The following is a 15,139-nucleotide window of genomic DNA, read 5'->3' on the forward strand; positions in this document are numbered from 1 at the left end:
TTTAGATATCCAACAAAAAAAGAATAGGGACACAGATTATTAATCTCTACAAACAAAGATGTATAGTAGAATCAGGGGCGTATCTAGGGTGGGGCAGGCAGGGCATGTGCCCCGGGTGCCACTTGAAGGGGGGCGCTATTTTTTAAAATAAAAAAAAATAAAAGTGGCCACCACAAACAAAATGGCCACCGCACATGCTCAAATGGTCCCTGCGAGGCCCTAGAGGCCAGTGGGGGGAGGGGGAACCTTTGCAGACCCCACCCCCCATGGCCTTTAGGAAGCCCCCCAAAGGGGATACAGGTAAAACAACTTTTTAAAAAATCAATATAATATGTATTTGTTTTTTTGGGTTTTTTGTATGACAATATAATATAAGTCACTGTACACATATTTAGTTTGGCACTAAGTACAGAGAATCAGGGCTTGTGAATACTGAGCTGAAGATTATGAGCTAGGATTGTATTCATTTGCTCTTACTTTGCTTCTTGTGATAAATGAGTTAAATGTGATGTCTTAATAATATGGCTATTAATGGTGAGTTTGTCTTTGAATCAGTTTGAAATCCTTAGTATAAAGGCCCACTGGAAGTTTCTTGCTCTCTTTCTCTCATTTTAACTGTCTTTCTGGAATACTAGAATATATTCCAAGCAGTGACACAGTTTACTCGGCATATCCTTTAATTATTTTCAGAGTATCTGGGAAAAGTCAAATTCTCCATTTATTTTTAAAACTTATGTAATAGTGATGCTACAATGCATAGTAGAGAATTAGACAGGCATTTCTGTTTAGTTTTCCAAGTACACCTCCACATAGTATTTGGGTATTTCAGGAGCCCCAGCATACTGAAATTTGTAGTTTCCCAGCATTTTTTGGTCTGGCTACGTCCACTGCTAAATAGTTTTTGAAATATTAAAAGATTAACAAGCTTGACTTGAATTTTTGAGCTGATATTATGGTAAAGTTATCTGAAAGATGGGTGTCAGATGTTTGGACAGGGGGCGCAATTTCAGTGCTTGCCCTACACACTATTTTCCCTAGATACGCCTCTAAGCAAAACTCTAATCAGATTAGATTATTAATATAAAACTCCTTTGCTTTGCATGTTGATACAAAAGCCCTTTCAAATCTTCCTCTCAACAACGCCCAGTGTAAAATGCTCACCTAGAACCCATCCTGCAAAGTGACTGATAGGAAGAGGCAGGCATGTAGACAATAGCAGAGTTGTAGCACAGCATAAGAAAGCTCAGCACCTCAAACCTACAAAGAGAGAAATTGAACAAGATATATTGCTATTATTTCTGTTTCATTACAAGAGACTCCCATTGGCAGGTCCATTCAGAGGACAGAGTATATCATTTTTTTCCTTAGGTTTGGATCAGAAGTCTTACTACAGCATGCTTAACTATCCCACTGAAAAGCTACAGTGGTGGGAGAAAGCCACCAGTTTCTCTAATTTCTTTGGGAGAATATAAAGAGTAGAACTGGAAGTCTGATGTGCTAGAAAGTTTACATCAAGCTAGTTGATTCACTCCAATTTACAGAAGCTAAAAACTTAAACATGCCAACCAAGAACATGGCTGCCATAGGGGTGGCTATAAATTCTGTATTAATCAAAGCCGTAAAAATAAAGGAACTGTCTTTCAATAGACACTGGGTAGCAGCCACTGGGTAACATCCATTCTGTACTTAGTCCAGAACAGGAGACCTTAGTCTGGAGCAAGCACTTCTATTCCAGACTAAGTACAACAACATGCCCACTGAACAGGTATTTTCTGCTCTGCTTATTGTTTCAAGCTTCAAAATTCAATAACACTACTCTTTGTTTATTTATCATCATTAATATACAGTCTGATATGTGCAGTATATAGGCAGTGTATATAAGTTAAAATACAACAAATAAAACAGAATAAGGTGATTAATACAATTTCAAAATATAAAGCAAACCACTTAAAAATAATTAAATGAATGCCTGAGAAAACAGGTGTGTCTTAAGGGTCACCTTAAAAACAGCCAGAGATGGAAAAGCTCTGATCTTGACAGGGATTGCCTCACGAACATGTTCACAGGTTGTTAACAAGCAGTCTTGTGCTTCACCTGCTCACCTGTTCTGTGCAGTGAATGTTTCTCTTTGAGGGTGAAGGTCACTATAAACCACTCTGATGAGGTCATGCTGACACAGGGCTCCCTCGGTCAAAGCCATGGATCCAATGGTCGACGGCTTGGGGATTACAAAAAAGTTAACACATGGCTTGAGGCATCATACAGGAAGGAGTAGGAGCAGAGGATGATGGGAATAAGAGCGAAAACAAACAGTATTATCCCATGATAGTATTGAGCAACATAGACAATGCAGTCTAGTTTTAGATGTAACAGTCCTAGAACTGAACGCTACTCAACTTTAATTCCCAATTAGATCCCCAGCCCCAGCTGTACTCTTAAAGGTAAAGTGTTCTGTCAAGTAGATGTCAACTCCTGGCGCCCACAGAGCCCTGTGGTTTTCTTTGGTAGAATACTGGAGGGGTTTACCATTGCCTCCTCCTACACAGTATGAGATGATGCTTTCAGCATCTTCCTATATCGCTGCTGCCCAATATAGTACCAGTGGGGATTCGAACTGGCAACCTTCTGCTTGTTAGTCAAGCATTTTCCCGCTGTGCCACTTAAGGTGACCTAGCTGTACTCTTACCTCATGATAAATTGACGGCTTGGATAAGGAAGGGATGGTGAAGGATAAGACTTTATTGTTTCCATCTTTATCAGCAATTTCCTGCAATAAAATAAATGATTGAAAAACTAGACAACTTTTGCATTTTGATGCCACACTTAAGTGTCAGCAGCCAAGGTTGTTCTGCTGCAGGTGACCTGCCTACCAAGTGCAAGTCCAGTCCTGCAATGAAACCAGATGGAAATCCTGTGTGGGCAATAAACCAGTGCATGGTTCAGAGGGCAAATTCTGACCAGCTTATTTGCTGAATAGACCTGCAAGTCTCATATTCACAAGCATAAAAAACATTCCACACAAACTGGAGGGCAATGTGAGAAGAACCAGATATACCCTTCTATAAGCATATCAGACAATTGCCCTTTTTTAAAATCCCTCACCTCAGGGTAGGGGTACACTCTAGCACTTGAGGAAAATATACAAACTTAAAGCAACAACATAATAGGAAAAAAGTATTTTTATATTTTTGGTTCGTTTTCAAAAGCTAGATGAGCACGCCACACTGAAATATTGGGGGAGAGGGTAGGATAAAAAGGGGGGCATCTCACAGCATAGCAGCCAAAGTCTACTAGAATTGTTCTTAAGAGTAGACATTAAAAAGTGGTAGTTCCCAGTGTTTTCCTTTAGTGTTATTCTGTACCGATCCAGAAGGTCAAAACACATCCCAGCTATTTCCCCCCTCAGTCTTGCTTACCAAATTGTAAATTCCTAGAAGCAGGGCTTCAATGCAGCCATTACTCTGCCTGTCTTTGCTGGCAGTGAGACGCAGATAAACCCAGACCAGTTCTGGCAAGAACTGCAGTGTGAACCTTTTGAGGCGAACCTCAGAGCTACGATAGAGTTCAAAAAGTTGGTGGCAAACAGGCTCCAGAAACTGTAGAAGAAGAAGAAATGCACACACTACAGGTCACTGGTTATTATCCTGGTCTATTAATGAATATCATGCAAACAATCCGTTTTAAAGTGGTGAATTGCCATTAACAACACACTGGTCTTTAAACATAAGAAGTTTTTAAGTTTCCCATTAGCAAAAGATTACAAAAAATAATTCTTAAAACTCATTCTTGTGAACATCATACTTGCTCTCAAGGGACACATCAAAGATCTCCTAGGTTTTCACTACCTGTTTATTCTACATTAGCAATAAGAAACTTGTTTGACTCCAAGGTTCATATCAGATGCAACATGATCTGGAGAGCTATAGTTAACATATTGCAGGAAATTGAGGAGGAATGTTGCATTTCTCTTCTTTAAAAGGATATCATTAACCACAGAAAAATCTTCCATGACTTATGTGAAATAACATTATTACATGTTCTGTAAATTGATCACATTGGCTTTTGCCAATATAACACTCTCATTTCCAGAAACCTTAAAGGAAACAAGCTTTACATTCTCTATAGTTTGACTTTTCACCATAAAAAAGGATGGTTCAGGATCTAAAGACCCAACTAGTTGCAAATACCCAAATCATAGCTTCATGAAAGAGTGCTTCTGAAATTGAGGTCAGTCTCCAAAGCAGTCTATGATATGGTACTCTGTGAAAACTACTGTTGCGGGGGGAAAGGGGGACTTTTTAAATAAGTTCCGACTGCGTCTGTGGCCTGCAAACTAGCTTCAAACCATGGTTCCAGAAACTGGTTTGACAGACTCAGATAAGCTACAGTTTGTGGCCAGACTCTAGCCCCATTCACACGACTCTAGCCCCATTCACACTGTGTACACAGCTACAGTTATTCTCATGTTATGCTGAACACATGTACAGCAGTACACATCTTATCTGTATCCTGCATTTCAGGAGGCCTATACCCAGGTTCATTTTTAAAATGATGAAGACACGGACATTCACACAAACACATGTATGAATGCACAGACATCTGAATGTAGTTATGACAACGTTTGAATAGGATTTCTGATTCAGACACAATACAAAACCATGATTTTGCATTATGTCTGAACCTAGCTAGTGTGTGCTTTGTTTCTGCTCTTAATTACACATGTTCAGGAGGCAGCAGTAGTTTTGTAAAAGTTGATGAATTATACTATTAACCTCGGCTTGTTTAAAGGCTAAAGATTAGTCTATTTAATCTGTTACTACTGTAAGAGGTAATCTTTCTTTAACTTACTAATAACCCAGAGGCAAACACGTGTCTTGAATTATTATGCAAGAAGGTCATTTGTCCCATCTATGAGAGATTTTTGCTCATTTTCAGAATTATATAACTTCCTATATCATATCTTCCATCAAGATCAAGCAGCAAATTTGAATACAATGCTTAAACTCCTGCTAACTAGGTAAAGAGGAAACTTTTAAAGTAGTGGCTCTCATTTTTAACCAGGGACACCACATGCCCCTATTCAGCCCAGCATAAGATCAGCATCATGCTACAGTTAAGTGTTTTAAAATATGTTGCATTCAACTGGAAAACATATTCTACAAGTGTCAAATATACTGGAAGTAGAAGAAAGCAAGATAGATGGAAACAAAGTTTTCTCCACACTAAATCAAGGTAATAGAACACCAACCTTCTGAAAAGTGTGTTTAACACATAATTTTGCACTTTTAAAAGTCATTTGGCTGTTTAATACCTCATTATTTGGGTCCTGAATGACTTTATAAAGAGCTGGCACCAATGTTTTCTTCTGATGAAGTGTTGTTGCATAATTGGAAATCTGTGTTTCAGGTAATGCCTAGAAGATGAGACACAGCAGTGTAAAGAATGGGTTATTTACTTCTCAGCACAGACTGCAACAAGCATCCTAGCCACAATCCAGTGAGAACAATTCAACAGACAGTCTATACAGTCAATAGACCACTGAAGTGGAGATGAAGGTGAAGGTGGTCCAAAATTCTCTCACTTCCAGCCACCTCCCAGGGTTGTTGAAAAATGAATCTGCCCCCTTTAGGCATTTTTGTTCACCTTGAATTCCGATAGCCATTCTTCTACCACACTGCGTTCAGATCCAAGCATTTTCATACAACGTCTACTCCTCTTTCACCCTTGTGAGGAAAAAGCAGAGATTCACTGAAGAAACTCAACGCTGATTACAAGGCATATTTCAAAGGAACAGTTCCAATGTCTGAAAGCATAATTTCAGTCACTCTATTTCCCACTGTTTAAAAGAGATTACGCCTTTATGCACTGTGAGTGCATGGGGAGGGGGAGAGGAAAGAGATGAGAAGGAACTACTGCCTTAAGGCAAACTAAAACAAACACACTCTCCATGCTTACCCTCTTATAAATAGAGTACAAAGAAACAACAAAGAACAAACTAATAAGCACCATGGCACAAAGCTATGTGACATCCTGGAATGATAATTCTGGCCATGGAACAAAGGAACACAGTTTCATGGAGTTTCTTGAAGACACAATGGAGTTCTGTCTATTTCCTCCACTTGTTGTTGAGAAGTTGTGAAACTTCTGTTTAATAAACAGGTCTGAAGATATACAATGCCTTCATTTGAGAGAGTGAGTACACCAAGCACTAAGGAGTTGAGTTTCAAACATTAATTTGTTGCTAAAATGTTAGTTCAGATACAACCCCAGTTAGCAACAATAATTATTAGTGGTTTGTATTTCTGCTGTTTTTAAAATACAGCGCTGAACCATCATTATTCAGAATTAACTGACATCTTAGGCCTTTCCCTTGACCAAAACAGGAAAGCCTATGTTTATTTGAGTGATGTATCCTGTAAGATAAACATCTGCTTTCTAGCTGGTTTATTTTCTCAAGTCAGAGGCTCTTTGATGTAGTCATAGCTCAATGCTAGAGCACATACTTTATATGAAGAAGGTCCCAGGTTCAATTCTTGGCATTTCCTGGGAAGGCCCTAACCCTAACACATTCTATTACATTCTGGCTGTGCTTGTATTGGGAGAATACTGGGCAGTCACCCTTTTGAGTACATGTCAAAACCTGATGTCAAATACAGAGCCAGCATGGTGTAGTGGTTAGAGTGCTGGACTAGGACTGGGGAGACCCAAGTTTAAATCCCCATTCAGCCATGATATTTGCTGGGTGACTCTGGGCCAGTCACTTCTCTCTCAGCCTAACCCACTTCACAGGGTTGTTGTGAGGAGAAACTTAAGTATGTAGTACACTGCTCTGGGCTCCTTGGAGGAAGAGCGGGATATAAAATGTAAAAAATAAAAAAAATATTCTGGGTCACCTTAATGTCTCAACATCTGTTCCCTTAAAATCAGAATTACCCATTTCACAAAGGGGTGGCTGAAGATAAATGCAGGAAGTTAAGTGCTCCCTACTCTGAAAAGCCCGATACAGGTGTTTGAGAAACATACCAAAGGGGATTTGAACCAGCAACCTCATGCTTGCTAGGCAAGTACATTCAAATAAATAATTTTAGATAAGACAAATGGCATCATAGCTGATCAGGATGCCCCATTCAAAACATCTGATGCTGAAAAGAAGACCACAAGAATTGAAATTCCTTGCATGTGGGGAGTAGAAACAAAAGTCTGTGATGCAAATAAAAATGAGGGCTATACAGTATATAATTTTTCCATGACAAGTAGGATGCCAAGTGCAGATAAGCAGCAACAAATTTTAAACCTAGAATACCTTAACCTGCTCTATGTTGACCAGTGTTCCTCTTACAGGGATTCCCAGATGTTGTTGACTACAACTCCCAAATGTTGTTGACTACAACTCCCATAATCTGCAAGCAAAAGCCATTGCAGCTGGGGATTCTGGGAGTTTTAGTCAACATCTGGGAATCCCTGTTAGAGGGAACACTGATGTTGACATGGGCATCAACAGCAGGTAGGGGAGGGCAAGAGGGGCAATTCCCCTCCTTATATTGGATAGCTAGATTAAACCATGGAGCAGCATTTGCTTTTACTTATAGTTTCCCCCACAGGGGTGGTGGGGACAAATTCCTGCAGATGCAAGGATGTTGATATAGAAAATCATGTTTGCGGAATCTGTCATGTCAACCGCCCAGAGACAAATGTTTGGGCACTATAGAAATAAAATGAAGTCAATTTTATGACTTCAAGCAAAACAATTTTTAAAAATTCAAACAACTTCACAACCTACAAAATGGTACAATGAATTTTTCAGAAATTAGATTAAAGTTATTGTACAATTGAGGACAACAAAAATAAGTCAGTTATAACAAATTACTAAAATGTAATGTTAACATTCCTCATGTGCCTTTAAACCTGTTTTGTCATTTCTTATCTGAAAAATTCCACTAACAGACATTAATGGAGGCCATTCCTGTGTAGGAGTTCCAAGCATTAAGCCAGTGTGTTTTCCCCCACTCATACCACACACAGAGAGAAAATATACAACAGTTTTGCATCATAATCAGTTCACACTGTCATAGAACACACCCCACTGCAGTATGTGTTTTCATTATTATTCCACTTGTCAAAAATAATTTCAACAGTCTGAGAATAGAGGAATAGTAAAGACAAGGTGGGATTTCTGAAATAAATTGTCATGGCCTCTCTATCCTATCCATATTTTGTTTGATTCAAAGTGCCCTGGGTGAAAAGCTACTGGATCCTCTTGTCCCATGATTAGGTTCAGGGCAAGACACAGCTTATGAATCTGCTATATTGCAGCACAAGGTATATACTTAAACAACATTTACCAGAATTAGACAGCAGAGCTGGTCAGAAAAATGCATTTCTGTTCATATTCTAGAAAGCTGATTCTTTCAAGGATGCATTTCTAGCAACATATGTCTTACAAATCAGACAGAGCTGGGAATGATCACTTATGTTTTTCAAAGCACTGCCAAAAATCAGCATTCCTGTAGAAATTTCATTTAAAAAAATGTTTTGGCAAACACTTTGAATATAAATTTATCTTGTAGCTTCTTCTGAGATTTTTACCTACTGGGAAGAACTTAACATTTCTTATGAAGTGCAAAGGAAGATGATAAAACGCTTGATACAAGACATCAAAACACCAGCAGTCTTAAAGACTACAGGTTGAACAAATTCCTTACAAGTATAGAAAGTTCTTGAGAATTGAGGCAAGCCTCAAACCGACGGATAAGGAGATTGCATAAACTCAAGTTGTTTTAGGGCTGATTGAGGATTCCAAAGGAGGATTCCCCATATTTTTCATGCTTTGTGTCTGCTCTTGGATCATCATCACCCACCGAACTGCCTATATCTGCTTGGTCTCTGGGCGACTTACACAAGAGTGATCATCACTTGATATCTTCAGGATCAAATAGTGTTATGCATTGTATCACATGCATCACAGTTAAAGTCACCACCAGACTCAGAACAGAATGCTTTTCAATGAAGTGAAGTTCACACATGCAGCTGCAGATTTAAGTTAGATGAGGAGGAATCAAGCTATATACATGCAGGTGTAAAATGGCCCTGGGTTTATACTAGAGAAGGTTAGCAGAAGAAGATTAGAGAATATTTATAATGCAACACCAGAACAAAACTGCTAGGTACCAGAAAAGTTATCATTTCATTTGTCTTCATCTATATAGGACATTTAACAGTACAGCACATGCAATGTTTCACTTTACCTCTGTTTTGATAAGTCAGTTCTTTAATGCAGGAGGGGATGGAGGAATACAGGCATTGTCCAGTCTGGGATACATTTGCTAGTCATCATCACAGTTCTGTCAACAATAAGATCAAAGAGACTTTTTTAAAAAATCAAAGGATAATTTTAAAAAACACACAAAGCAAAGTATGTTCAAACGTGGCTATAATTCTTTGTATATCAAACTACATAACTGGCACACACACAAAAAGTCTACAAGAGTGTGAAACTCTAGCATGTAGAATACCCGCATAAAAAGGAGCTATTTATAAAAATGAACTCTGTTAAACACAGAGATCACATTGCAGTACAAAAATATAACATTTGTATCTGAGGGCAGCAAATAAGGAAAGAAAGTTTTAAAAGTGTCCTCACTCCACATCACAACTTCCCCCACTTTGATATGTAGCATCTGGAAAGTTGAATATATCAAATTGTTGCAACTACATATCCCCAGATGACTGGCAGGGGGAGAAGAGAATCAGTTTGCTTGCCAAAACTATAAAGCCAGTAGCTACAGAACATACAGAACATGAGTTAAATGTGGTGTCTTAAAAATATGTTTATTAATGGTGAGTTTGTCTTTGAATCAGTGTGAAATCCTTAATATTAAGGCCAACTGGGAGTTTCTTGCTCGCTTTCTCTCATTTTAACTGTCTTTCTGAAATACTAGAATAAATTCCAAGCAGTGACACAGTTTACTTTGCATATCCTTTAATTATTTTCAGAGTATCTGGGAAAAGTCAAATTCTCCATTTATTTTTAAAACTTATGTAATAGTGATGCTAGTAGATGCATAGTAGAGAATTAGACATTAGTTTTCCAAGTACACTTCCACATAGTATTTGGGTATTTCATGAGCCCCAGCATACTGAAATTTGTAGTTTTCCAGCATTTTTTGGTCTGGCTACGTCCACTGCTAAATAGTTTTTGAAATTTTAAAAGATTAATGAGCTTGGCTTATATTTTTCAGCTGATATTATAGTAAAGTTATCTGAAAGATGGGTGTCAGATGTTTGGACAGGGGGTGCAATTTCAGTGCTTGCCCTAGGCGCTATTTTCCCTAGATACGCCTCTGGGCACCAGGGCGGCAAGGAGGTACGCTGCCGCCCCACCAGACCATTTTAAAAAGGAAGTGCTGGTGGAGAAAATGCGGTGGGAGAGGTAAGAGCACCCTCCCCCATCTGTAAAGAGATCCGCCCCCCCTTCAAACTAGCAGATGCTGGTTCCGTGCACACCACTATCCACAGCAGCCTTCTGTGCTTCCTGCAAAGTCACTTCTAAGGGCCCAAGGACTGACTGCAGGGGGTGGAGGAAATCTGTAAGCAACGGATTGATGGAGCTTGCATCTGCTTTAAACAGAATAGAGCACCTGTTTTCAAATCTATGCCTCAACCCTGGAACAAGGGAAATAAAGAGGATATGCAAAATGCTTTTCACTCATCATTGAACAATTGCTGTCCATGCCTACAGATTTGGGAGTATAAGGCAAAGCTTCAGGGTCAACGGTTATACCTTCTAGTTATTAGGTGGTAGCAAACATGAACTGCCCTCTTTGTTAAGCAGGCATCACCCTGGTTTGCATTTGAATGGGAGACTACATGTGTGAACACACACACACACACACACACACACCAGCTTTATCGCTATTATGATCCCTCCCCTTTTATTTTTTAAAAATAATGTCTGCATCTATTCATGTTTACTCAAATGTAAGCCGCATTTGTTCAAGGGACTTCCTGCCAAGAAGTGGGAAAAGAGAACAACCATGAGTTTTGGGGAAAGAAGGTGGGCTGTTCAGATTGGGATGTTTTTGTTTTTTAGAAAATCATTCTCATCCCAACTGTTCCAAGTGTAGCAATTTAAATAACAAAAGCTTCAGCCTTAAAACTTGTGCAGAAACTACTGGAGCTATTTTTCTGAAATCTGGCAGGAGGCATCATCACCTCAGAAGGTTCTACCTGTATACAAGTTATGGGGTGGGGTGAATTCCAGTTTTAAACTCTTACTTATCTGGGTGGCAACATGCCCTCTGAAGGAATTAATAGGCTCGTGACTTTTGTACAATTTTGACCAAAAACAAGTTCACTTCAACTTGAAAAGCCACAGAGGTCAGCGCAAAAACCTTCTGGAAATACGCTTAGATTAGAAATTGTGATGAGTTTCTTAAAAACAGATCTAAGTCTTACAATTTAAATTGCTAGGCTGAGCACAAACTAGTACCACAAACCATGTTGTAGAAATCAGAGATGAAAGCTAACTTCTGTTGAAAGGTATTAAAGACCATTTCATACCTCTCAAACCCAGTTACAGCACTAGGATTGTGGAACTGTGGTGAATACAAATATGATGGATATTTATATACCGCTTTTCAACAAAAGTTCCCAAAGCAGTTTACCAATATATTAATTAGTAAGTAAAAAACACATACACACATACACAGTTCCCAAAGGGCTCAGACACCAGCAACAGCCACTGGAGGGATGATATGGTGGGGATAGATAAGGCCAGTTGCTCCCCCTGCCGCTAAATAAAGAGAACCACCACTTTTAAAAAGGTGCCTCTTTTGTTCAGTTAGCACAGGTTATGTTCAGTTAGCAGGGGAATGTAAGCAAAGGCTTCCATTCTATTTGGGAAGTAATTACCCCAAAGCTAATGAGTTTTAAAAGCTAGTGACTGAAGATAATCAGCATATAGACATAGTTCTCTAAGGGGTACCTGTGGCTAAACCTGTGTGTGGCAGCTCTTGCGAGAGTTTGCAAGCAGAAGCCCCATGGTGATTGGGCAGTGGAGATTCTATATGCAGATAGGGAGAAGGCACCTGTGAGAGAAGAAGCACCATGGTGATTGCGCATTGGGGATTTTATATATATATATATATATATATATATATATATATATATATATATATAAAATTTCTTGTTTACACAGTCAGACAGGTGTTATCCTCCCTATCTGGTTTGTTTTATCCAGATATTGAGTCCTTCCCAAGGACCTGGGATGGCTGAATTTTATTACCAATATTATTGATATTATTATAGATATCGTCACAAAATATAGGCTGTTCCCAGTAAAGCTGCTTTTTCTAACTGGCTGATGGTGATTTCTGTGGTCCCTATGGTGTTGAGGTGCTCTTCAGGTTGTTTTGGAATTGCACCTAGGCCTCCAATCACTACTGAGATTATTTTGGTCTTCTGCCACAGCCTTTCAACTTCAATTTGTAGATCTTTGTAGTTTGTGATTTTTTTCTATTTCTTTTTCTTCTATTCTGCTATCACCTGGTATTGCCATGTCGATTATTTTGACTTGTTTTTCTTTCTTTTCGACTACAGTTATTATTATGTTTACATTTATATCCCACTCTTCCTCCGAGGAGCTCAAAGCAGTGTACATGCTTATTTTTATCCTCACAACAAACCTGTGAGGTAGGTTAGGCTGAGAGATACATGAATGGCCCAGAGTCACCCAGTAAGTTTTATGGTTGAATGGGGCTTCAAACATGGGTCTTCCCAGTCCTAGTCCAACTCTCTAACCACTACATTATGCTGGCAGATAGGGAGGATATCTATGATATACTATGCAGATAGGAAGGAGGAGCCTGTGGCACCATGGTGATTGGGCAGTGCAGATTCCATATGCAGATAGGGAGCAGGAGCCTGTGATGGTTAAGGTCTTTTGGAATGCAACTGTTACCGGTTGGAAGATGATAGATAGATAGATAGATAGATAGATAGATAGATAGATAGATAGATAGAGGCGGGGGGGATGTGGCCGAAACGTTTCGGAGGCCATTATAGAAGCCTCCGAAATGTTTTGGCCACTGGGTCCGTTTCAGGTTTCGGAGGCAGCAGGGGTGTTCACATAAGGGCAGGGGGGTGCACTTACCCCTTCAGCCACATTTCCCCCGCTGGCGCTCCGTTGTATCAAAGCCCCTCAGGGCCATTGCCGTCCTCGGCTGGAAGTAGTTGGAAGTACCGGGTTCGTGTGTGTCCGTCACATGCATGCATGGCAGATGGGAGCCCGCACACACACGACAGGCACACGCGCCCGGTACTTCCAGCCAAGGATGGCAACGGGGTGGCAGAGAGGTACGCTGCCGCCCCAAGGGGCTTTGATACAACGTGGCGCCAGCGGGGGAAATGCGGCAGGAGGGATAAGTGCACTCTCCCCCGCCCTTAAGGGAACACCTCCAGAATGCGGAGAAGCCGTTCCAGGCACATCCCTAATATATGGATAGTGGGCAGGGATCCCTGCAGGAGAAGGAGGCTGCCGTTGTGTGAATTAAATGAGGAAACAAGATCTGTCAACTGGGGGGGGTGTAAGAGAAGAGAGGGAGAGGGGGAGGAGCAAGAAAAAAGTGAGAGATAGAGAAAGGAGGAAGGGCAAGGGACGGGCCCGAACCTGTCAACGGCCTGAGGGGAACGAGCAGCCATGGCAGCGAGGAAGGGCCCGGTCAACCACTGCTGTTCCTGTGGGGAGGAGCAGGAGCAGGGCTCAGGTGAGTGTGGGGAGGTCTCTAGGAATAGGGGGCTGCAGCTTGGCCAACAGGCACCAGCAACACTGCAGCCGTGACCAAGAGGGGTGAGGGGGGTGGAGTAAAGGGATGGAGGAGTGACCAAGAGGGGTGAGGGGGGTGGAAGCAACCGGATGGAGGAGGAGTAGGAGCAGGAGTGTGGCTCAGGTGAGGGTGGAGAGATTTCTGAGGTGAGGGGGGCTGTGGCAGGAGGTGACGGGAGCAATCAAGTACTAGTACACAGATGCTCTGCACGGGTTAAACTCGTTTGCTTTATTTATTTATGGCGACTGTTAGAAATTGCCCTCTTCCTAGCCTACTTTACTGCCACTTCTCTCCTAACTGAAGAAAGGACTTCAAACCCAATGGTACAGAGAAAGATAGAGACTGGGGGTGGGGGGAGCGGCTGTTTGAAACGATGGTTAAGTACAGGCAAAACACATATCCACCCTGCTTCTTTCTCCCAACTAAGGAAGGTCACATGCTTGCTCAAGAAGACAAGGGGAAATATGAATGGTTTTGGAACCAGCCAGGCTTGCACACATAATCTAGAGACCAGCCCGGTATTTCTGAAATCTAATCAGAAGCATTTCCAGCCAGGAATGTTTCCCAATCAATTAAGCAAATTGACCTAGGAAGCATGACTCCCTGTCTTGAGTTACAGCTATCAGAAACCCAGGTATGGTCACTTAGTCAAAACTACACAAGGACAATGCTGACCCAAGTGCACCTGACCTGACGAACAAAGGCTATCAGTCTCCTAAACCTCTCTTGGGGAAAATGGGGACTAAGCGAACGGACTTGTTTTCCCAGGAAGGCGAGTGGGTCCCTATCCTTGTCTAACCTACAGTCAAACTTTCAAAACAAAGCTCCATACCCCCACCACCCCATAAAAGGACTGTCCCATAAGCATAACAAGCCAGAAAGGGAAAAACTTGTCTTTTGCTTCCCTCCAACCACCTGTATGAAAAAGTTCAATTATGGCTGTACAGAAAAAAAAACTTTAGAAAATCATTTGTTAAACTCTATCAAACTCAGGTATACCTGGTAGGTCCCTCGAGCCTGCATTTCCAAACCCCAGCCAGGAGAGAATGTGTGCAAACTTGCTCTCAGGGACCCCTGGCAACATGGGTCTCCATTCCTTGATCTATGCTCTTTGACCAGACACTTTCCATGACCCTCAGATTTGCCTCCCAGAGCCCCTTCACAATGTGGATCTCCATTCATCTTGCTTCCCACCCAGGAACACTGTACAGACAGGACAGGTATTACTACTACAACTCTATAACTATAGTTCTTAAGAAAAAAGTCATTATTAGTCATTGTTAGTCATTATTAAGCACCATTAAAATCAATGAGAC

General features: G+C 40.8%; 1 protein-coding gene across 8 annotated transcripts in view; it reads right to left on the bottom strand.

Annotated features, from left to right (window-relative positions):
• The window catches only part of HYCC2 (hyccin PI4KA lipid kinase complex subunit 2), a 66,900-nt gene that overhangs the window by 22,941 nt on the left and 28,820 nt on the right, over positions 1–15,139 (bottom strand). For all 8 annotated transcript variants that reach the window (XM_053279454.1, XM_053279483.1, XM_053279489.1 and 5 more), the window contains 7 exons: positions 9,246–9,341; positions 5,644–5,723; positions 5,312–5,413; positions 3,417–3,596; positions 2,687–2,767; positions 2,103–2,218; positions 1,162–1,257 (listed from right to left, as the gene is read on the bottom strand). In XM_053279454.1, the coding sequence (XP_053135429.1) occupies positions 1,162–1,257; positions 2,103–2,218; positions 2,687–2,767; positions 3,417–3,596; positions 5,312–5,413; positions 5,644–5,700 (632 nt within the window). In that variant the 5' untranslated portion in view covers positions 5,701–5,723; positions 9,246–9,341. The remainder of the gene's footprint in view (positions 1–1,161; positions 1,258–2,102; positions 2,219–2,686; positions 2,768–3,416; positions 3,597–5,311; positions 5,414–5,643; positions 5,724–9,245; positions 9,342–15,139) is intronic.

This window comes from Hemicordylus capensis, chromosome 1 (genome assembly GCF_027244095.1).
Source record: "Hemicordylus capensis ecotype Gifberg chromosome 1, rHemCap1.1.pri, whole genome shotgun sequence".
Taxonomy (NCBI): domain Eukaryota; kingdom Metazoa; phylum Chordata; class Lepidosauria; order Squamata; family Cordylidae; genus Hemicordylus; species Hemicordylus capensis.